Raw genomic sequence first — 25,146 nt, forward strand, 5'->3', positions numbered from 1 at the left:
TAACAGAATCCACATCTAATTGCCTCAGGTATATATATATATATATGGTGTACGTTTCTTAATTTGGCACTATCTGCATTTCCCCACATAAACAATAAAAACGAGAAACTTCAATACATTTAAAATATATTAATGCCTGCAAATGCAAAATTACAAGAGGAACGCCTATAAGAGTTATGACCTTGCACAGGTTTCATTAACAATGATGGGATAACTTGTCACATGGGAATGGGAAGGGTAAACAAAAGAAGTATCTTCGTTTATAAAAGAAAAATTTAGCATTGCAAGAAGGCAAAATTGAAACTGGGCATAAATCACACCCTGTAAAGGAAACTCTTAGCCATATTGAAAATTATAATTACATACACAAATTAAGAAAAAGATAACCAAATTCGGAAACCTGCTTACTCACACCAGCAATAATTTTAACAATGTTCAGCATAAAATTAGGCAGATTGTGTTTCAGATTTAACTGAGATATCATAAATTCCTTGCTGCAAAAATGATGTAAAACCTCGTAAATCACGCTAGGTCTGCTTGCATCACCTGGTAAAGAAGATGATATCCAAAATGTAACATACAAATAATCCTAGTACTTAAATAATGATATCACCAATGTAATAAAATAATACAAAAAGAGATGCAACATTCTGCCCTATGTAACACAATGTATCTGCCCTAGAAAACTACTCAAAGAATGATATCCACACAAATAAGCCGACTACTAAAGGAATGTAGGAATAATACCAACTCAGGAACATACAAATAACATAACATTTGAAGGAATCCTATAAGTATATATGAGATATATAACCCAATAAATTAAGGAATACTATCAACTACATTAGTGTACAACCACGTTACAGAAGGGACAATACAAATACTATGTTAGGTACAACGACATACTACTGAAGGAATGGAACATTGATTAACATACAAATAATCAGGCAACCACATTACAGAAGGGACGATACAAATACTATGTTAGGTACAACCACATACTACTGAAGGAATGGAAACATCGATTAACATACAAATAATCAGGCAACTGAGGAGCGATATAAACTATGTAGCACAAAAAAACCAGCTACAAAAGAAAATCGACGTACCCGTTCTACCTTTAACGCCGGTGTAGCTGCATCAGGATCTGATTCTGATGCTGACGATACTGCATTGGACAATGCAAGTTTATATTGCTTTCGTTCAGTTTGTAGTGTGCGGCATAAAGTTTCTAATTTCTCTTTCTGGTTCCTTGTTGTATCGAGCTGTTTCTTGAGTGTAGCCCGCTGCAAACGATGGACTCCCATTGTCAAAATGTGTTCACTTTCCATAAGATTAAATTGCATTAATGCAGCATAGTAAGATTTTGCTACTTATTTAAAATTATTCGCTTTCCATAAGATTAAATGAATTAATGGCCAAGTCAAAATGTGTTGCTATAGAAAGATTTTGCTACTTATTTACAATTTTGGTGTCTGTGTATACCATAAAAGCTCTAGCCACTATGTCACTAAGTGTATGAGTCCATTGATGTAATAGCTGGTACTTATTTCCCAATGGCTGGGGGAGGAGATCCACCCTTTTCTATCAGTGGTACCATCTAGATATATAACCATGACAGAAAGTATAACATAAATGCTCTGAAAGATTTTCGTGTCTGCTAGAAAATGTGTCATATGTTCTACCAATTCACATTGCAGACGTACAATTGTGAGTAATCAGAATGCATTTGATGGGTATAAAACAGAATAGAAAATATGCATGTGTGATAAAACTTGCAATCCGTCACCTTAACATATATAGTTCGTAATAAATACCTCATCAACCAGCTCAATAAGTGTTACATCTGAATTTTCACATTTCTTCTGCAGCGACAAATTCTCTTTTTCTAGTTTCTTGATGGTTTTAGACATCTACAATGAAAAAAGCAGTAAAATTGGTAAGAAATCAAAGAAAGGTTGAAACAACTTCATGCCATAGACAACTTGAGAAGATTGAAATAAGTAGAAGTAAATCGATATATCACCTTTTCCATTTGCACCTTGAAAGATGAAAATACTTCATTACTCTTGGTTAACGTCTCCTGCAAATTTAATTTGATAACATCTTGATATATTAATATGACAGTGGGACATAATTTCAAAATTGTAATGATTTATTGCCTCTCAAATTTCTATTGCCTGAAATTGCTCAAATTTGTCTCCATAGAGTGCAAGTCGTGCCCGTAAATCCTGCTCAGTCTTAAGAAGCTCAGTCATCTGCTCAGCATAATGATGGACTTTTGCCTCTGCTTGCTTGTTCAATTCCTCCTGTTGCTTCAACTTTACTTCTAAGAGATTCTGCTCAAGTGTCTTAGTTTTAAGCTGCAGCAAGATGAAATCTGTTACATTGTCCAGCAGATAAGCACTAAGAAAACAAGTTGGAATGAGCAAAAAATTACCTGATGTGCATAATGTTGCTCTTTCACTTCATATTGTTGTGTAAATTGTATTAGCTTCTGTTGCAATCTTTAACATCAAACAAATGCGATGATGAGAAAAGCAAAATGTGCCCAAAGTTCAACCATATAAACAGTGCATCCATGCAAAATTGCTGGCAAATAAATGCAACATTAAGTGCTTCGCATTACAAGAAGTTTTACTAATAAACATTCAGCCGACTGAATACCACTAGATACTTTTCAGTGTAACATCTGCTACAGGCTCACCTAGGATTATGTATCCTGACGTACCAAAACTAGCAGTTATACCACCCATAGTTGGATATTCACAAAAGCTTGTAAAGAAAGCCTGTAAAAGTAATCATGCATCTGCTATGTGTCACATTGCAATCAGCTTCTAACTCCATCCTCCCATTGATATCATACTGAACAATCTACTCTGTACTAGGAGCAACATTACGGATAATATCAAGGTCTATTGCAGAGGATTCAGACTATTAAGTGGCGGATACATGTCCCACTCCTTGATCCCCAAGCAAAGTAGAACTGAGACTTTAACCTGAACTCCATCTGATCATGCGTAAAACATCAATGCTAAACTATGCCTGCATAATTTGGCCAAGCGATAGAAAATGGGTGTTGAGAACCAATATCTAATGAAATTAGAAATGAGACATTTTGTTCAGGATTTTCTTTCAGTTCCTGTGCAACCAGTTCCAAAGCCATCGTTCATAAATCCCTCAGAACACGAACTGTCTAACAATATTGGAACAGTTTATTCTCACAACGACAAGGGAGAATGCAAACTAAGAGAATGAAAGACAATGTATCATTTATTAGATATCTTCTCCTATATTCAGGACAGCACCTTCAAGCATCCAGTGTGTTCCTAAATATATATAATCACTCTTGTTACTTAGATATGTTATGCATGCATGAGAGACAATTTGTCATCCTTCCTTCGTGCATCGTTTGACACAAATGTGTAAATTGGATGTGATTTATTAGATTTCTGATGTCCAAATTATAGAGCTTCAATTCAGCAAAAGGTTAGAATGGCAAGCTCATACAATTCATTTTCCTTGATCTGCTGTATCCGTTCTTCTCCCTGCTCCTCTAGTTTGGCTGTGATATCCTGGTAATAAATAAAGTATTCCATTTTCATCACACCCCTGAACATATGTTGACTCTACAGCACTCCAAAAAGCATCTTCATACCTTTATGGCATCATGAAATTTAGTAGATAAGTCTAGGCGTTTCTGCTGCTCTTCTGAAGCAATGCGCTTGCATTCATCCTGAGAAGATTTGCTTGTTTGTGAAAAATAACTAATTACAGTGATGTTATTGACACTATAACAGAACTTTCCAATTATCTTACACTGAGCTGTTTGTTTTGACGTTGTAATTCTCGGCATAGTGACTCGAGTTTTTCTCGCAGTGTTAGGCTCTTAGCCAATTGAGTACTAGCTATCAAAAGAGGCCATAATTTCTATAATAAGTGAAAGCTTGAAGAGGAAAGATGTAAATAGAGAGGAGGTAAGGTAATAGACATACTAGCAATCTTTTCATTCATCAATTGTTCATTCTGTTTTCGCAGATCTTGAATTTCATCTTCTAATAAGGAAGAATGAAGTCCTTCTAGGGTCTGATCCCCATTTTCCTGAATATATCGCAAATTCAGAATATAAAAAATTTTCAGTTCTTACAACAAATCTAGAATGTCTATATTTTACTTTGTGTATTCTAAACTTAAGTCTGTTAAAGCTTTAATTTTGCTTTGAAGTGTAATGGAACTATTTATTTATGGAGCTAGAGATTAACTTTCAGAAACAATTCTGAACAATATCAAGATAATAATACATAAAAATATAGATCCATCATTTTCAATCTTTATGATTTCATGAATTCCTTACATCAATCGATTTGAAGAAGGATTGTATATAATTGAAGAAAGTTAAAAGCTATAAGAAAATAATCTGGTGATTTCTGATATGGCTGAATTTGATTAAAGTCTTATGCATAAGTTATCCTTCTTTGAGGCTTGAAATAGTACTCACTCATCAAGTTTTAATTGAGAATGTAGATTTTAAATTGAGAATATAACAGCTTCTGTCAATTATGATCTAAAAAAGAACCTTTCGAAGTCAAGGGAGGGATGGATACATATTATAATGGTACTGTACAACATTATAATGAAACAAAATGCAATAAGCATGCTCAAACCATGCAAATAAAAAGAATATGGTAGCCACTAGTTCATTTTCTTTCAAGTTTCCTCAACTCAATCAAATCTAGACTCTATAAATTCTTATATAATTTCACCTTCCATATTGTAGAACTTACAGCCAAGGCAGTTCCGCTGATAAGCTCATCTATCTCTGAGTCATCCTCAGTTATATCAAATCCATGATGCTTTCGAGGTTCTCTTTTGTGTGCTTCTATCACTAATCATGAAATATTGAAAAGGAATATCAGAAGACATGCAATAGGGATAAGTAAATAAAGATGTAGAAATCGCAAATTGTGAAGCTTATGAGTAAGTCCTAATTCTCGAAAAGAAGTTAGTTTTAAGGAGATTACTTTCTTCTACTGCAGAAGGAGGAAAGGATATCCCATCTCTAGGATTTGTGGAAAAATCTTCGGCTTCTACAGTGGAAGCTAAAACCGAATGAAAAGATGATATTCAAAGAAACTGTGTTTTCAAAGCCACAGGTTTTCCTTGAGAAAAGAAGGCATCATTCCTGATAACAAAACTAACCTTTTCCTTCTTCTCTTACGTCTTTGTTTCCTTTTTCTTCTCCTTCTGGATTCTCTATGGGAGAGAGTTGGACGGGAAAGCGTCTCATTCTCTCTGGTTTATCAATAGTTCTTGAAGCAATAGCAGGCGAAAATGAAGAAGACGAGGAGGAAGAATGAGAAGTAGGCGAGGAGGAGCAAGCCAATGGAATCTCGTTGAGGTTAGCGGATAATACTTCTCCATCGCTTGATGAGGAACAAATGACAGTGGCAACAACTGATGTTTTTTCGAGAGCACCAGAGGGGGAGACAGCAAATGGATCCGAAAGAACCTCCATGGGTAAGGAAACAGAAGCAGACGATGAAGGAGAATCGCTGTTGATCGTTCGTCCTCTACCTGCTTCTAGTGATGATGGCGATGGAGATGGCGACGAAAATGCTAATGATGCTGTCGATACATGGTGTTGGTGTTTACTGTTGTTTGGCTGTATCTCTGTTGGACAGTCTGAGAATCCATCCGGGAGAGCGTCTCCTTCAGGAAGCTTTCTTGCGAGCTCTTGGAGGGACTCATCTTCTTCACCGAATCCTCCTCTCTCCGCTTCATTTTCTGCTGCAGCTTCTGCTACTGCAGCTTCTTCTTCCTCAACGATATTACAGGATTCCTTCTTGTTCTTCTTTCTCAGGACTGGGGATGATGATGAGAGGGGGAGGGGAGCTTCAGGCGCCATGGCCATGGCCGACGCTGTGCTTGGCTTTAGGTTTCCTGGAGACACACAGACACACACACACAGAGAGAGGGACAGTTCTCTCTCTCTCTCTCTTTCTTTCTCTCTCTCTCTCTCTCTCTCTCTCTTTCTCTCTCTCTCTCTCTCTCTCTCTCTCTCTCTCTCTATTTCCTGCTTTCTTTTTTCTTCTCTTTCTTTTCCCGTTTGGTTTGTTTTTTATTTTAAAACATGAATATGAATTCTTAGTTTCACGTAATTACCAAAATAGGCTCTCCATCATTACCCAAATTAGGCTTATATGTACATATGTGAGGATCCTAACTACGTACCAAAATAAGCTCCTCAGAGACATGGGCTCTCTCTCTCTCTCTCTCTCTCTCTCTCTCTCTCTCTCTCTCTATTGTTGAAAACACACAATTATATTAATAAATGTGTGTGAAAAACACTACTTACAATACGTGTGACAATGGAGTATGGTCACACACTAACCACACCACACTACATGGGTAGTGGAACATGTTAAATTGCCAATAGGCAAGACGAACACTCCACCGAGGAAAGAATTTCCACTTGTTCCAATAAAGATAATTGCCACATTAGTACTCCCTTCAACTTTCGTAGATATGCTTTCACTCCATGTCTACCATCGAATACAAAAGCGTTGCGCATGTTCCAATTATGACACAATCCCCAATATCTCAAAAATAGGAAAACAATCTCCATCTCTGATTTTGGGTCAGCCTGTGTAAATTGTGCAAACACCCATTGTCTAGGTGTCAAATAATTCCGTGATAAAACTTGCCAAATTTGAGAAATGTAACTCCAAATTTGACAAGCAATTGGACATTGTATGAATCGATGAGTATTATCTTCTATCTGAACTGTGCAAAAGAAGCAACTACCCGTTGCTAGTCCACGACGCTTTAAAGCTAATCCCAAAGGCAATCCTCCGATCAAAACTCTCCAAATGAATACCTTTGCAACAAGTGGCAAATTAGAATGCCAACTACGTTGTAAGATTTGCAACCACCCATGATCAGATTTGTGTATTTTCCATTCTTCTTCAGCCTTAGATGATAACCATCCAAGAGACTCAATGGAACAATGATACAAAAGATTAGTAGTCACTTGTAACAATGGTGTTTGACCCCTTAAACTCCAATCAATCCATGGTTGTTCTCCTGTTTGTAGAGGTAAGGGACCTTCATCAATGCAATATTCTGTAGTTGTTGTCAAATAAACCCATAATTAGGCGGGATGCGTAATAATTGTCGTGCTTCAGTAAACTCCAAAATTCTTTGAGATGGAACCTCAACTATATCTCCCACCTCTTTGACCCCCAAACGAAACAAACGATTAAATTGAGAACGCAATCTCTCCTTTCCTGGCCAACATAATAACCGAGAAGACACAAGTAACTCTTTTTGCAAAGAGTTACAATGCTCTCTACTAGATGATGGTTTCCATATACATAACAAGAGTGCTTCTTGCCACGAGGTAACTAAGTGTTGAACACATGAAGAACCCGGAATCATAAGTGAAATACATCCATTCAGTAATTGCCACCATGAAGCCTTAATCGTTGTCCTCCCATGTGTTAAACCCTTGTTCTCAATGAAATATCAAACAATAGATATCCATGGTTGTGAGTTTGAACACATGTCTTGTAATAATGAAAATCTATGAGCCATCATATGCATAGATAAGTTCAATATTCCAACCCCCCCCCAATCGCTTAGGGGCTGCTAGATGATTCCAAGCAATCCATGTGATTCCCATCTTATCCCTCTTCTTCCACAACAAATATCGAAGAGGTTGCAAAACATAATTCAACGCCTTCTTTGTCCATGACAATAATGGCAAGTAATATAATATCATGGGTTCCATAATACATTGTACAACCTTCAAGCGAACATGAAATGGCCAAGATTGTGACTTCCAATACATGAACTTATCCCTCAACTTACTAGACATCCATTCAATCAATTGACCATTTGTAACATTCATTCCTAACTAGACTTCCTCCAATTAATATGTAATCCGAAAGCCAATGCAAACTAATTCCATACAAGCATCCCCTTCTCAAGATTCACCCGTGAGGCTTGTAAAGACATGAAAGATTCTCGGGCGAGTGATCATAAATGATCGCACTACTAACTGACGGCGTGTGGCCCATGTGACAGAAAATGCACTTAGGATGACCCTATGGAATTGTAATGGCGCATTCTCGGCACACCCTGGCCGCCTAGAGGAGATACTAAAGGTATCTGATATACTTTTCTTGGTAGAAACACATTAGAGCCCAAATAGAGGACTCCCACGGGTCGAAGGATTCCGTTGGGAGTCCGCTTTTAGACAAACCTCACGTCGACACACTACTAGGGGATCTGGAGGTGTCGCGATACTATTTCGTAGAGAGCTACATAATAGGATAGAAATAATGAAGATAGACACAGAAGCTCGTTTTATGTGGGTGAAAGTCTCCACAAGCAAAGACCATGCAGTATTTTTCGCCATTTGTTACTTTCCCCCAAAAGGATCCCGTTATAATATTAGTGGCTTGACGAGATTAGTCGATGAAGGAATGCCACATGGGCCTTCTCCATACGAACCCCCTATCGGATGACATAATCCGATATTCTTCCCAAGGAGAAGTATTTCTTGTAGGAGACTTCAATGCGAGAACCCAATCCCGACAATGCACAATATTTCAGATGAATAGAAACCTAGAAATGGTAAATGTTGATCCTTTAGACATAGGCACCACACGTAGATCAAAGGATCAACGTGCGGACGCCACGAGCTTTGGCCATCATCTGCTCGAACTTGGCAGTCGGCACCAGATGGTCATATATAATGGTTTAGCTAAGTGGCCGGGCTCGGAAGAGCTCACATGTTTCCCACATGGAGGAGGGGAAAGCACAATTGACTATCTAATAGGGCGCCCGACAGCTACCCACATGATTAACTCCTTCCGAGTGGCCCCATGCCCTATTGGCGCAGACCATAGCTTCTTATACTTCGAGCTAAAATGTGATATCTCTAAGGTCACCAAGTCTAGTCAACCATGCCATCACACCACAATACATTTCACACATGAGCTCTCTGACATATACTCTCAACATGTTCAGGCCCATCTCCGCTCCATTGATCCCTCTCTACCGTTAGAAAGCCTTAGTACAAAACTCACACACATCCTTCACTCCGCAGCAGCTAGCAGTTTCCCATATACAAAACACTCAAATCAAGGTAGATCAGGATCAATGCCACAAAATAAATGGTATGACGAGGATTGTAGGGACCTACATAGACAACTTACAGTATCGCAACTCAATGGCAGTATTACCTCCACACAAGCTCGCAAAGAAATGCGTAAGATGACACGTCGTAAGAGACGAGCGTGGGAGGCATCCCAATACTGGGAACTCTACCATATGCTCATGAGTAGCGATTGCGCCACGGCATGGAAGAGACTACGGGAGCCAAGACCACAAACACCCATCGAAGATCCCGAAACTTGGCACACATATACAGAGAGACTTTACCAAATCCCAAACCAACCACCTTTTCCAATGCCTTCCACACCCCGGCCTACCACGGGGACACTTTTCACGACCTCTAGGGTCATGAAGGTCATAAAGAAATTACAACATAGGAAGTCCATGGACCACACAAGATTGCGAGCAGAACACATTATATATGCGAGAGAGTGCCTAGCTCCCTTGCTAACTCTAATCTTCAATCGTGCCCTTGCGGAGGGTTTTCCACCACAGTGGACTATGAATACAGTGACCCCCATACATAAAGGGGGGAACCCCATGGACCCAAATACATATAGGACCATTATGATAGGCCATACCCTTGCTAAGTTATATGGTGCAGTAATGGAAGCAGAGCTTAGCGACTACATGGAGACCCTAAACCTTCGTGCACCTGAACAAGCTGGCTTTAGACGAGCCTTCTCCACTATTGATCACATCTTCACACTTAGATGCCTAATTGACCAAACTAGGGCTCGCAAGAAGAGATTATATTGTTGTTTTGTGGACTTCCGCAAAGCCTTTGACACAGTCCCTAGAGATCGGTTGTCTGATAGACTTAAAAGCTTGAGGATACCAGATGATATGGTATGGGCCATCTACGCACTATATGAACAAGTGTCCGGGTGTGTCCGATGCCCAGGTGGCCTATCCAATCGTTTCACTAGCACTATTGGTGTAAAACAAGGTTGCCCCCTATCACCGACGCTTTTTGGGATCTACATTGATGAGATCACAGATTTTATTGCTCGTGAGGGAGGCACCGGAGTGGTCCTTGGGGATACGCAGGTTCGTATCTTGCTCTATGCGGATGACATAGTTTTGCTCTCTGAATCCGAACACGACCTACAGAGGCACCTCAATGCCTTAGATGACTTTTGTGTACAACGAGGATTGGTAGTGAATCTAGGGAAAACGAAAGTCCTTATCTTCCACACATCGGCCCAAGTTAGAGCTAAGTGTCACCTAACTATCTCCCATAGCCCAGTCGAGGTGGTTGGATCGTACGTATATCTCGGAGTCACTTTTAGTGCCCGCTCAGGTAAATTTTCGATGACACAGGCAGCGAAGGATAGACTCACGAGAGGACATGCATCCCTCTCACTCCTAGAGAGACAATGCCACCAAGCACACTTTCAAGAGCCACGGACTAAAGGGTGGCTCTTTGACTCATTGGTGACCCCCTCCCTCATGTATGCATCAGCGGTTTGGGCTCCAGGATTACCATCCTTCATGTGGACGCAATTAGAGAGACCATTGGTGATGATGCTATCACGCCAACTCCGAAGCAAATCGACTATACCACATGACATTATTAGGGCCGAGTTCACGTTACCCCCAATGCTAGTAGAGGCACTTTTTCAACTTGTAGTCTTTATTGATAGGATACATAGCCAACCACATGATAGAATATCTCATCAAGCCTTTAAGGCCTCTCGATCATTGTATGAGTCCGGCTATACTAGCTCATGGTATGACATGATGGTGACTTGGCTTCTTGCGAATGGTCTAGACATTAATAACCTACCTCCCCTTAGGTACAACCACACGAGTGATAACACCTTAATCTCTCATGAGAACCGCAATAAAGTAATACGCCAAGAAATATGGCAAATTTACACTCGGTGTAAATGGATCACCCCACTAGAGCCACTCCCATCTAAAATGTCGTACTATAAGAAACACTTCATGCACTTCTCTGAGTTAGGTTTTATCACGCGGCCAAAATATCTAGATGTATTCTTATCACATGCACTAAGGGTTGCCATTGGACAACTTAGAATATCGTCTCACCAACTTGAGATTGAAAATGGCCGTACTAGTGGAGTCCCTAGGGAGGAAAGGATATGTAGGTTATGTCACATAGAGATAGAGGATGAGTACCACTTTACATGCAAGTGTCCAACCTATGCCGAGATAAGGGCAAAATACCAAGACATACTTGGTCCGTCTCCCACCCTCCCCAAACTATTAGATACTCTAGATATAAAGAAATTAGGCAAATACATTCTAGAGCTAAAACAACACAGAGAGAATAAATTACAAAATGTTGACAATAATGTTGCTAATGATCACGAACATGTAACAAATGCAGTTTTTCAGGAACCTGAGGAGACAACGAATGCCGACACACTTGCACCACTCGGCCTTTCCATTGATGAGGCAGAAAACCAGAGAAGAACCAGACGTCCTCGGGTGCCGGGTTTCAAAGCAACTCAACGTGATGTGGAAGCAATATTGAAAATAAGGGAACGTGAGCTACACCGCCTAGAAGCCATGGCTAGGGCACTCTCTACATTGGAACCCACATCAAGACCCTTTGACCCCCCACTTCTTTTCGAGAGGTTTGGGTGGAAATAAAATTAGGCTTAGTGTATAGTCACTTTCGAGTATACTACATATTGTACACTACTTAATTTTATTTTTAGTTATGATGACTGGATAAATACTCTATTGTTGTAAACCAATTGTCTCATGGGCCAAATTTGGCCTTAGAAGACGTTAATACATCTTTCTTTCTTTCTTTCTCTCTCTCTCTCTCTCTCTCTCTCTCTCTCTCTCTCTCTCTCTCTCTCTCTCTTCTTCGATGTCGATGAGTCGATCGTCTGTCCATGTTTAGTGAAGGAAACCAAAGAGAGGCTTGTTTCGAGCATATGTTGTTGATACACACCTCTTGGAGGAGCTGCGGTGAATAAATCTATTGGCCTATGTCGTCATCACTTGGATCCCCTTCCTATACATAATATATACATACATACATATATATATATATATATATATATATACATAATATGTATGTATGTATCTATCTAATCTTCTGTTGGGCATGGAAAACATGAACAACAAATGATCATTGTTGTTACTTGAAGTCGACGGTATTTCACTAAATGCGTATGTGAGGAAATTGTTGCTTCTGTCAAACACACACAAATTTATGTTCCGCTTGCAATGAATGGTCGTCATTGTTTGTCGTGGTTATGAATCACGGACTCAAAATGCCCCTAAGAGAGTGCTATGAGAGAGAGAGAGAGAGAGAACAATTTAGTGCTCAAAATCTACTCTGGTTCAACAATTCGTGTGCTCTTGGCAAAGGATATTAGAACTGGTCAATTAGAAACTATATGAATGTGGAACTAATTGATAACACTCTACCAACAAAGATGCTCACATCCACACAACTATTACATTGGGATGGGAAGGAAAATGTCAAGTCAAAGCTCAATTATATGGCAAGGCTTGGCTTAGTAAACAGGCAAAATGTTGTTTTAGAGTCGTGTGGATTGATCATGGCCTTTAAAGTCAATGTGCACCAAGTTTCATATGCCTCCTAGATATTATTACATATGGCAATTAGTGATTGTAATGTCTGTTCTTGTAAGCCCCTACTCCAAATTTGTGGATAGACAAACCATGGAAAGTTTGATGGTAGGAAATCAATACACACCAACAATATATATTGTAAGTTTGATTGACGATAGAGCTTCGCTAGTTGTAATGGTTACACTTACATGGCATATTACCAATTGCATTCAATGATAGCATTAGGCTTTGGTTATAGGATTCATTTTCGCGTCCTTTTGTGCAAATGAGTTTCTTTGGCAAGCCATGGTGGGTGGTTGTGTAGCCTTGGTGTTAGCTTCAAAACACTTTCTTTACAGGATGTGTCCTATCAAGGTCAAATTGATATATCCATCTAAGATTGACATCTCATATCACCTGCAAGCCTTGGGAGCAGTTTCACCTCCAATCAACTTAGATACAAAATTACTTCAAACTTTTTTCACTATTCAACGAAAGAAGTTCAATTCAACAAACTATATTCACTTTCAACCAAGAAGTTGTGCAATCTCTTCTAAGAGTGAACACTTTAGGTGGAAATAATAAACTTGAGAAAAATGTGTGTCAACCAACAACAATATGAATAGGATAAGAATACATACTCTTGTCGTCCTTTGTTTTCATTGATCATCTTAGAACCAAGAGATTGAAAAGTTAAATTTATGAATTAAGGAAGAAGAAAAACACACTAGTTTAACCTTAAACCCTACACATGATTAATAAACACTTATCACCAATAAAAAAGGCCGAGCTCAGATAGCTCCAAACCAAAAGTAGACAACACATTTAAATTAGCAGCCATCCATTATAGGTGAGTAATGCAACCAACATTCATATCCCAAGAACTCAAATATGTAAGAGCATTCAAACCTCATTTATGAGAGAAAACTAGAGGAACATCAACACTTATTCAACACCAATCCATCCATGCAAATGTAACACACAATATATATACAAGTAGACGAGCATTATAAATGTAGAACCACATTAGAGAAACATAACAGTTTATTAAGCAAAACTTAATCGTTGCACGAAGTGTCATTGGCTGATCCAAACAAGAGAATATAAAGGAAGATACTATAAACATAAAAGACTGTTGGCAACAATTCATCGATGCCTGAGTTCCTCATACAACCTTATTGCACACATAAGAGTATATAAACCTTATATACGTAAGAAGAGTCAAGGAAGAGTAACAACTATGCAGCAGCAATTCATCCATGCCAAAGTTCCCTCGGCCAAGACTCGACAACTACATATATAAGCGTATGTAACCCTTATATATATAAATGCAGAGCAGAGGAACATCAACAATCATTATTTGGTGACATTACATGCCCTAGTTCCCTTGGTCACGTTTAACGAATACATTACGAATATATGTGTGTAAACCAACTATATAAGGTTTACAATAAACCTTTGCATAGTGAAGGGCTTGGTCAAACCCAACACAAACATATCTAAGAGTATATAAACCTTTATCTATGTATAAAAGCATATGAGAGAAACATCAACAATGATCAGCAAGAGTCCATGGAGACTAATCCTTTTTCCTTTCTGTAATTTTTTAACTTTCCCCTCTCTCTAAAGCTTGTAATCTCTGCTCTAAACACTTCACATATTGCACTGCTCTACTTAAGACTGTCTCTGTATCCAAATCATTTCCACCTGGAATCACATTTTTCAAGAGTCGAATATTAGCCTTTATCTTAACCCTCTTTGTTGGATCTAATGGTTCTCTAAATATCCCAGAGCTTTCGCTCGATGATGAGTAATCATTCATCCCCATACAAACTTGCTCGAGAATGTTCACCGATGGGTCCTTTCTAGACAGTTGCCTTTTCAAACAGACTTTCCTTTTTAAACCCCAAATATTCGAATTTCGAGAATCCTTGTTGATAAAATCTGCTTTTCCAAGCCCGACACTAGCATCACCTTCCTCCTCCAAAGCGACGATTTGGAACTTCCTCTTTCTTATACCATCATTTTTCTCAGCCTCATAAAGACAGTTTGAAGATGCATCGTCCTCGGGTGAATGACCTGTACTATTTAGTTCCTCATCCGAGCTTAAAAGTGCATCTATCTCTTCTGTGTCTTCATGAAACTCACTCTGTATCTCAAGTCTATTTCCAGACCATATCTGTTCACACTGGGGAAGGCCATCACATGATGAGAAATCAACATTGTTACTTTTACCCTTGCTTTCAGGATTGCAAATACAGAAAATGTCAGATTTCTCTTTGTCCAATGTGAAAGCAAGGGTTTGCATAGTGGCACCATAATCAAGCAGTGATCCCTTCGGACACAAATTGATTGGGAAATTGATGTTTGCAGTAGCTTCTATCGTTTTCACATTAAAATCATGAGGTGATTCACATGACAAACTAGTCAACCACGATGGGTTGAGTATAACTGTGTTTTGTCTTTCTGTATGATCAAATATGGCAAACCCTTTGTGGCATGCATCAGATGTTTGCATATGAAAATTCCCAAAGCTTGGGACAGGTGTATTCAATATATGGATATTATTGGCTTTATAACTCTCAACCTGAGGTGGGAATGAAGATACAAACGTACCGGAATCCAATATTCGGTGATGTGCAAAGGTACATTTTTTTGGCAATTTATTCATGTTGTCCAGCCTCTTAGACGTACTCTTTGATGTTCAACAATGATCCTAGTGAAGATCTTGGACACGGTCTTTCCTTTTTAGATACAATTCCGCTATCTTTTTCCCGAATGACCTTCCCAAAAAGGCTGCTCTTAATGAGAAAAGCAATAAGAATATGTGAATGGTATGAGTGTCGAATTCATGATATGGAACTTCAAGAATAGGATGTATGAGCACTAATGCCTTTGGCATCAAAATGGCAAGAATAGATGCACAGCAAGGGCTAGGAGAACCAATGGGTCTTTCTCAAATAGTCATCAAGAGCTAGAATATCCGAAGCATATGAACAGTGCCCCATCACAAAATAAATTTGATGATATACTGCCAATAGCACTAAAAAATTCACAATCTACGTAATGGGCTTGAGAAGCTGACGAAAGTACTCTGCCTGCACCAGAGAAAGAAAAATTAATCATATGATAGAAGTGAGAACTTGATCTCTCTCTCTCTCTCTCCCATATACAGATAGCAGGATTCTTTCGCCACTTCTATTTTTATTTACTTTTTGTGTAATTAAATTTATTTTTGTTTGTTGTTCTCAAATACAAGACAATGTTTTAAATGTAATCTCTTGTTTGGGCTTAATGGCCACTTTGGCCTCTTAAAGGATGTTAATACATCTTTCTTTCTCCCCCCCTCCCTTGTATAACCTTCTCATATATCACACTTCATCCAAGCATCAAGATCTCAGATAGATCCATCCTATCTGCATCACACTTCACAGGGTAAATCCTATGTATTTCCATGTACTTTTTATTTTCTTCCCTCAACAATTGAACATTGTTCTTATGATTTGTCTCAGATGATCGTGAACTCAAATAAGTCATTTTAACTGAATCTTCTTTTCTTTCCCATTGGTACTATAGATGAGACAAAATTTTCAGTTGCGACTCTTGCCGAGTCCCATGGTTCATTTATTTCCTCAAGCATCTTATGGAAACTAGGAAAAAACCAAACATTCTCTTCTCATAGCTTTCTAAAACCTCCTCCCTTGTCGTTGCACAACAAAATGGAGTTGCCATATCCTTGATTACTTTTAATTTTCTTTAATCCTCAAGGGAAGGTGAAATAACCTCACCATTCTATTTTTTCCTCAAGTAGCTTCTTCCTGCAATTTCTTCTCCATATTTTTCTTCTACTGCTACACTTGGTTAGGTTCATTGTCAATTTTAGTCTTTTTGGTAGATTTCACACTAGACATAGCTGTTACTTATTTTGATTGTATCTGTCATCCTACAGGTTGATAGTCGTGCCTATGGTGACTACGTTCTCTGGGACCATCATCTACATCTTGTGTACCCACATGAAGTTTAATGGAATATTATAATTTGCATGTGATAGATTATGCAAATTATAATATTCCATCTTCTTAGCACTAGATGAAGTATTAGCTTCATCTAGTGCTAAGAAGTGGATGATGATGCTGATGGTGGAAAATATCATATTTACAACATTTATTACCATCATCATAATCTACATATAGTAGATCCACATGAATTTTACATGGACAATTATATTTTTCGGGTGATAGATCAAGCAAACAAAGTAACAGCTATGTTCGGGACTTAGTCCTGCAGAAAAGACTAAAGATGATAAAAGATCTACATGAGCTACATGCCTGGATCAATGCGTCAACACTATCACAACATGGAAAAGATATTACAAGCATCCATTGTGTGGAGAATAAAATTAACTTCAGGGGTCATTAAAACCTTTGATGAATGGTCAAAGAAAAGATAAGTAAATAATGACAACATAATAACATGGCAACTCCATATATTTCTGCTATATGTATAGAGCCTTCAGAAACTTATGTAAAGAGAAAATTCCATTATTTCCTGGTTTTCAGAATATGGTCTCAACTCTCTTTCTCTTTGCTATACCTAAACCATAAAATCCAACCACATTTCTTTCTTACATTTGATATACGCTTAATCCTAACCTACTGCTCTCACGGACATGACACTCTCTCTCAATCACAACCCATTAATCTCATTGATGAGAGAACATTTTCAGTTGTATACCTTCTATTAGATCTCACAGGTAATTTGCGCCTTTAAAGAGACGTAAATACATCTTTCTTTCTTTTTGCAAAACCCTAAACCCTAAATGTCACCAAATTTGGATTTCAGTTGTATACCATGATATAGCATCTCATGGACCATTTCAGTTGTGTATCACCACTTGTTGAGCCTCAGGGGCCATTTAGGCCTCTAAGAGACATTGATACATCTTTCTTACACTTTGCTAAACCCAAAATGTAGCCAAATTCAATTTTTGGTACATCTCAGTGGTGGGCTTCATGGGTTGTAGGGGCTTTTAAGAGACATTAATACAGCTTTCTTTCTCTTTGCTAAACCTTAAACCTAAAATCTCACCAAATTCGATTTTCCGGTTGTTACCTGACAATCTTCAAGTGGTTGAAAGCAAGCAATGATCCTCAATATCATGGCACCGTTTCCGGCAATACTTCTTTCACTTGTTAAGAAGTCTTGAAATCTTGAGAAACTCGATGCTTGCCACACCATAACTTCCAATGATCTGTTATATTTAATCAATAGGCCCCCTGCTTATTTCTTCCTCCCACTGAGCTTATTGTGTGCTAAGATTAAGTTCCTGAAAACTCTAATGTTAAAAGGTTCCTAAAACACCCTAACCTTTAAAAAATGTTTAGAAAACCTAATCAGCAGTGTTAAGAAAACTTAAACTTAAAAAATGCCCCGGACGAAGATGAACTTCCAGGGGCATCTACAAACCGTAATCTGAATAAGTGTCAGGGAAAACCTCTAATGATAAGAAGCCCCGGGAAAAAATCCCTAACCTTAAGATTTTCATGGGAAACAGGCCAAATATTTCGAAATATTTAGAGACCTTAACCATAAGAAACTGTCCGGTAAAACCATTAGCTTTGGGAAGTGTTTAGAAGTTTATGGAAACCTTAACCTTAAGAAGTATCAGGAAAATTAAAAAACTAATATTGAGAAGTGCAAGTAAACCCTAATCTTAAAGGGTCTGAAAAGCCCTAAGCATGTGTAGCTGTAGACCCTACGGTTGAGTATCTGCAATCCTTAATCCTAAGGAGTACCAAGAAACCTTCATATTAGGAAGGAATTCAAATTGTAAAGGGGTCCCTTAATTTCATATAGACTATGGAACTATAAACTCTAATCTTACGTAGTTGTATACCCTAAACGTAAGCAATTGTAAAAGCTAAATTATGTGACAGGAAACCCTAAACTTGAATATATGGAAAAGAAGAGCTAAACTCAGAAAACAATAACAGAAAGATGAAACCCTTACCTGAGGGCACAGACACCCTAAACATATTTGAATATGTCTGTTTCATAAATAGTAAAACCCTAGTTTCCAAACACATTTTCTGTTTCATACATGTTAGAAACTTGATTTTAATGATATGTGCCTCTATGTTACGATTGGACGAAATCTTCGATCACTCGGAAAAGGAGACAATCTGTGAATATATATCTAAATACAGATGGATCAAGACATTAGAGTATCAGATAGAGATGGGGAGAGAGGGGCTTCTCCAATCTTCTTCTTGTTACAAGTATCAGAAGAAATCAGAGAAAGGAGAAGAAAAAGATGAAAGACCATACATGATTCAAGATTTTTCTCGGCATGCTTATAAAAAAGGAAATCACTGATACAAAAGAAGAACAAGACGATGGATAAGGGTACATACATGATGGAAAAGCTTGGCAGAAACACATGAGCACATACATACATACATACATACATACATACATACATACATACATACATATATATCTATGTATATGTGTGTGTGTGTGTATAATATATATACATATATATGTATATATATACACAGACAGACAGACAGACAAACACCGTGAAAGAGAGAGAGAGAGAGAGAGAGAGAGAGAGAGAGAAAGGAAAGATACGTGAACGTGTGTTTTGAAGAGGATCAAAATCGGACTGCAACTTCCAGGCTTTCCAAGGATCTCCATCACCAGCTTCTCTGTCACTCTGCCTCTGTCTCTCTGTTTCTCTGTTTCTTTAGCTCTCACTTTCAATGTATGTATGTACATATGTATATGTATATGTATGTATATAAATGCATGTGTGTATCAATGAATACATACACACACATATATGTATATAATTTATAAATAAATAAATCTATATATAATACTTTATTTATATATTTATTTATTTATTTAGAGAGAGAGGGAGAGAAAAGGAGAAAGAGAGAGTTCCCAAAGGAAAGGAAAGCAGGTGATAAAGAGAAAGATAGGCCCGGCTGATAAAGAGGGAGATAGGCCGGAGATAGGCCCACTCTAGGGCAAGAGAGTGACCCAATCGTAGTTGTTTTCCCTGACCGCCATCGTCATCTTTTCCCGGAAGCTTCCAGAAACGACACATCAAGACGGGCCATGTATGAAAATGCCGCGTGAGTAGAGCCCAAGCGTTTCCATAAACCTTGTCTGGATCCCTAACCAAAGAGTTCACTGTATGTCGCTCCTTTGTTTCGTAAAACAAACCAAGCGGACCAATAAAAGAAACGGCAAAATCTTGGCATGTGTACTTATGTTCCTTTTATTGATTCCACGCCCCGGTAGCACAGTTTGGCACATTTGCTTCTCTTTCCACAGCTTTTGCATGCACATTTGCCCTACCTTTGTCTCTAACCAATGTGAAGAGACCCCCTTATTTGCCACTTCACTTGTGCTTGACTATGGACAATCCGAGGAAGCTATGTTGGAACGAGGGATGGTGCATTCATATCTTATGCCATGTGATTTGAACCATTATCACATTTCATCATACGAACTGCGGTTATCTCCATGTTTTGTCGGTTGTCTTGATTACCATAGGCGCTAGCCCCCAATATTGTTGCTTTGGGAACTCCCAAAATTGTGTCCCAATGAGTATCAAAGCTTCTAAATTTATACGAAAGGGCATCGACAAATTTGCTCCGAATGATGTGTGCAATAAGGTATTGCTCCAGTTTTGTGTCTTATGAATTCTCCTTCCCTGAGTTTCTAACCTTGCAGGGAAGAGTCATTGATATAAATGCATCAAAACACCACAATCTTGTTTGTGGTTCTTGAAACTATATATTTTGCATATTGTCTTTAAAGAGCGCTAATGGCAACATATCCATGAGAAGGGCAAGTGTATACAACCTCATATACGGAGAACCAAGCCACAATGGATGTTACTCATAGACCTTTGAGAGTAGGCATCCTTGTTTCACTCCAATTGTGATAGCGAGAAGTTGTAGCAATCCATTAGGATCACTCATTTTTCTTGACATTAGCTGCTTCGTGCATTGCCAACCCCCCCCCCCCCCCCCCCCCCAAACATCAATAGCTTATCCTTTATGGTCTCAACAAGGGCTTAAAGGGTACATTTGTCACCATTGGCACATTTTAAAATTTGTGCCATTGCTATGTGTATTTTGGTTTTGCAAGGAATCATGTTTTACACCAATAAGAGAGAAGAGGAGGGAATATAAGCACTAATAGAGGAAGGAATAAAACATATTTACACCCTATGTATTTCAAAGTAAACTAAACAAGAGATATATAAAGAGATAGACTTGAGGCACCACATCCTGAGCTAAGCAATTCTGACAAATAATACTTTAATTTGATGACGACAATAGTGAAGATTAAGGTAAGGGCAAACACCCAAGTACCACCTAACTTCATAACTATTCAACAATGTGCCCAACATTTTATATTTACTATAATGCCCCCTATCATTCATCATTGAGCCTATTAAACTAATCTAAGCAAACTTAGCCTTAATCAAAGAGAGATAAACAAGAGTTGTTCAAACAAATTATGTAGATTTGGTCTTATAGTGCAAAAATTAGAGTGATGTTAAATGAATAGGAATTGGTCGAATTATATAGTAACAATACCTACTTAAAAATAGGGGGATATATTTGATAGTTTTGAAAAACATAGGGGTGTTGTAGTAATTTTCAGATTATTGTAAGGGAATTCTAGACTTGAAAAAAACATGTTTATATTGTGTAATAGTTGAAAAGTCATGTGTATATGTATGTGTATGGTAGGGATTTTATTGTCGTTTTATTTCCTGTTTATTTCTTCACGACCATATTTTGATCTATCTCGAAATATTGCACCTACCTATTGCATTCATTTGATTGTACATTGTTTAGAAATTTTAAGTTCATATTTTTAAAGTTTCTCCTCGTATCTATGCACAACTATTGTTTGCTACTTAGAATAAAACGTAAGCTCCCGATCAATTGATGATATTAGGTCGGCTTGCACTTGTTTGTGACGGAGTCAGCATCTAGTTTGAAGTTTCGATCGAGAGGCGTAGCAACTGATTTGCACTCAGTCATCCGGAACTTGTATAACAAGTTGAGAATGTAGTGCCGTCGAGAGATCATAATGCTGACTGAAATATGAATTACTTTGATGCCAAGGAAGTAATGGAGCTCCTTCATGTCCGTCATCTCGAATTTTCTGGAGAGGAGGGACTTGACCTTGTTGATGTCGACTAGACTTTCACCTCAATGACCAGATCATCCACGTATAGGATGATGACAATTAGGCTTCTAGAGTCGTGTCGTACGTAGAGGGAGTTGTCGGATTTCGACATTCAAAATCCGATTTGATGAAGTTATTGCGTAATCATCTATCTCACGATCACCCGACCTTAGCTATCCAATCGGACTCCTCAGTCAATTCATGCGCTCCGAACCACGAAACCGTTATACCGAACCGATAATTTTTTCCAAACTGTTAAACCATTAAACCGCGGTTTCAGTTTTCAACATAGGTCAAAATTTTAATTTTTTAAAATTTATAATATTTCATTAATTAAAATTTTTAAGATGTTCCTAAAATGTGAGAATAAGGTCTAAAAATAAAAAGATTGTTTAAAAACAAATTATTATTAAAAAAAAAAAAAACCGTTAAACCGCGGTTTCTGGCTGTTAAAACCTAACTGAAACCAAATCGAACCATTTTAAATAACCTAAACCTGAACCGAACCATTGAAACCGTTAAGTCGCGGTTTCACGGTTCGGTTCAAAACGAACCGTTGCCGATTGTTAATGATAACATTAATGCATTCATTACATGTAATACCCTTGTTTCCTTATGACTGCAAGAGGATGTGTATCCTTCCTCTATTTACAAAATTCCACATAAGTCTTAGTCACACACAACAAAAACGATGGGATTGTTTTAACACAGAAATGTTTTGTTTAATCATGAACTTTTAAAATCTTGAAACCAAGTCAGGAGTGTAAAGTTGTGCGCAAACTTTCGGCGATCGTGATGGATGAATTATTGTTTTTTCTTTTAATCCTTGTAATCAATCCCCTTAACGAGTTGGAAATTCTCTAGTCACAAATCGTTTTTATTCTTGGCAAACCTTTTAATTTGGACAATAGCTTATTGATTCTTGTTTTCCTTAGACAATGATAAATTGCCACACCAAGCTTCTTTCTCATTTGGATTATAGGTTTGGACCTAACCTAAGATTGAAATCTAATTGCTATTCATCTATGCTTAAACTTTCCAACTTTTAATATTAATCTTGTTGATTTAAAGACGGTTAGTCGTTATTCAAATCCTAACGATTTTCCCCAAGAGATTCAAACTCGAACTGAAGTGGACTATTTATTGATTTTTTTGATCTATTCATCAATAATTGTATCAACATCAAGCTTTTTCTAGGAACACTCAACACCATTGGCGCCTTTAGCCCTTTTCCGTGCATGCTTCTTTCAATTGTTTTTATATTCCTTTAGATTTCATCGTCAATGGCTTATTTTCAAGCATTTTCTTTTATTTATAATCTGAAACCTCGATGTTGAAGCTCCAAAAGTTGACTTTTTTATTGTGTATGTTCGATGTGTGTACGATCCACTAGTAATATCATGCATTGCTACAAGATTTGTCTCTAGATGGAAGGTTGTGTCGGAGACAAGATCCTTTTCCCCGCTCTTTTGTCGATGATTTCTTGACTTTCCACCTCGACTCTTTTTTATACTCAACTAATAATTGAGCTAGATATTTTATCGTTAATAGTTTCAGAGAATTATTGTGGGCTAAGCCAACGTGCATCTAACCACTATTGACATCAGTTGTTGCATCCTTGTTTCTCACAATGATGGTAGGATTTGGATCCCCTCCACATGTAAAAAGGATTGCAATATATAAGCCTTCACCATTCTGGACAAGGTGCTCATTTCCTTGATGCTGCACGGTTATGTAATGCTTTTACACACCATCCATCTAACAAAAGTGAAACAATCATGGAAAGTATCCTTTATCTCATGGGATAAAGGTATGTTTTTTTCTACATACCACAACAAAGGGACCCATGAATTGGTACAATTGTAGAGTGGTCTATATCCTCTCCTTGGTTACCTCCTTGCACATTACATATAGACAAATACACAATTGCATGCAATGTGCGCATTTGTGGATTTAAAAATAAGTAGGCATGCTTTACACAATGTTTTAAAGAGCTTTGCATGATATATATATATATATATATATATATATATGTCCACAAATACACACATGATCTTAGACTAAAGAAATCAATAAATAATTAACATGCTTTCTCCTTTATCTCTACCTTAACAACTTTTTACTTTCAAGGCATGGTCCACAAATAACAAAGGTAGAAATGTATTTACAATGACATCGTGTTTTTATTGTTGTGATGCCAATAACTTGTGAAACTAATCACATGGAAGGTATATTTTCCCTCATGCGCCCAACATAAAAGTGTTCAGTTATGCATTGTCGTACAATTCATAGAGGATAATGTGCCAACTACTATTAGAACAGAAAATGTGAGCCTCGACTTTAGTCTCGGATATTTTGGTCCTCTCAAAATTGACATGGGAATACTCGAACGATACGTTAAAGTGTTATGGAAGAGATCTTATAACTTCATCTTTCCTTTGTGTAGAATAACAATGCTTTCTTAAAAATCAGGATTCAACTTTTCACATGTTAGTTATCTCAAGAAATTGAATGTTTGTTTGGATGATATAGTGGATAAACAATGTTGTTGATCCATTTAAGGATTTTATGTTTGCGTGCATGAAACTAATTGTTGGTGATCCTCATTATGATTTATTCTCCCTTGAGGTTCTCATAAAAAGGCATGCTTGATGCTTTGAAGTATGGATCTCCCTTTTTAGGAAGGAGACACGCATCAAGAAAACTTGTGTACTTAGGTCCGGTGGGTCAATATTGGCCTCTCTATGGACGCTAAAATAATTATCTATTTATCATTGGAGTAGGAGGTTTTCTCAAGTCTCACCAACTATAGCCTCCTTGATATGCCTAAAGACTTTCCAAGAAATATTCGTCGTGGATTTTTTGAATGGACAAAGACCATTTACAAATTATGGAGTTGTTTTGCTAATTATTGACCAATGTTTGTTTAGCTCATATTAATTATATTTACATGTTTGTTTGAGTCTCGTTAACCATAATGTTGTCTTGTATGGAGTAAGAGACTTGGACCAAGTCTTATCAACCATAACATGCTCACATACGCTTGAAAACTTTCCCCTTGTAACATTCAATAGTCATTGGCATTGTCTCCCCCTAAGCCATTATCATGGATTCCATGGTCTTATATGCATATCACTCTTTCTAGCAATATCATAGTAGAGTAAATGTCAGCGTCTATAATTT

General features: G+C 37.8%; 2 protein-coding genes and 1 long non-coding RNA gene across 9 annotated transcripts; 1 reads left to right on the forward strand and 2 right to left on the reverse strand.

Annotated features, from left to right (window-relative positions):
* Positions 1 to 324: 324 nt before the first annotated feature.
* Positions 325 to 5,942, reverse strand: LOC147852055 (uncharacterized). 5 transcript variants are annotated; one of them, XM_087334329.1, is made up of 13 exons: positions 5,200 to 5,942; positions 5,022 to 5,099; positions 4,785 to 4,885; positions 3,996 to 4,101; positions 3,820 to 3,908; positions 3,659 to 3,736; positions 3,511 to 3,575; positions 2,441 to 2,507; positions 2,181 to 2,363; positions 2,027 to 2,083; positions 1,818 to 1,913; positions 1,119 to 1,286; positions 325 to 546 (listed from the first exon to the last, which is right to left on the reverse strand). In XM_087334329.1, the coding sequence occupies exons 1-13, from the start codon at positions 5,909 to 5,911 to the stop codon at positions 523 to 525; spliced, it is 1,824 nt and encodes a 607-aa protein (XP_087190455.1). In that variant the 5' UTR covers positions 5,912 to 5,942; the 3' UTR covers positions 325 to 522. The 5 variants fall into 5 exon arrangements, with proteins under 5 accessions (XP_087190455.1, XP_087190457.1, XP_087190456.1 ...); XM_087334331.1 differs by having other exon boundaries at positions 1,110 to 1,286; positions 5,022 to 5,084; positions 5,200 to 5,941; XM_087334330.1 differs by having other exon boundaries at positions 1,110 to 1,286; positions 5,022 to 5,087; positions 5,200 to 5,941.
* A 7,711-nt stretch (positions 5,943 to 13,653) lies between these two features.
* Positions 13,654 to 14,675, forward strand: LOC147852056 (uncharacterized). Its single transcript, XR_015531436.1, has 2 exons — positions 13,654 to 13,952; positions 14,024 to 14,675. It is a non-coding gene; the product is annotated as an uncharacterized LOC147852056 (long non-coding RNA).
* LOC147852057 (transcription factor bHLH143-like) lies at positions 14,042 to 19,485 on the reverse strand. 3 transcript variants are annotated; one of them, XM_087333974.1, is made up of 3 exons: positions 19,375 to 19,485; positions 17,854 to 18,067; positions 14,042 to 15,839 (listed from the first exon to the last, which is right to left on the reverse strand). In XM_087333974.1, exon 3 carries the CDS (start codon positions 15,410 to 15,412, stop codon positions 14,348 to 14,350), a length of 1,065 nt encoding a protein of 354 aa, XP_087190100.1. In that variant the 5' UTR covers positions 15,413 to 15,839; positions 17,854 to 18,067; positions 19,375 to 19,485; the 3' UTR covers positions 14,042 to 14,347. The 3 variants fall into 3 exon arrangements, with proteins under 3 accessions (XP_087190100.1, XP_087190101.1, XP_087190102.1); XM_087333975.1 differs by lacking the exon at positions 19,375 to 19,485 and adding an exon at positions 18,752 to 19,089; XM_087333976.1 differs by lacking the exon at positions 17,854 to 18,067.
* Between the last annotated feature and the right edge of the window lie 5,661 nt (positions 19,486 to 25,146).

The sequence above is a fragment of the Azolla caroliniana genome, unplaced genomic scaffold (assembly GCF_043228905.1).
Source record: "Azolla caroliniana isolate FFs.n. ecotype wild unplaced genomic scaffold, voAzoCaro1.0.p SCAF_18, whole genome shotgun sequence".
Classification (NCBI taxonomy): Eukaryota; Viridiplantae; Streptophyta; class Polypodiopsida; order Salviniales; family Salviniaceae; genus Azolla; species Azolla caroliniana.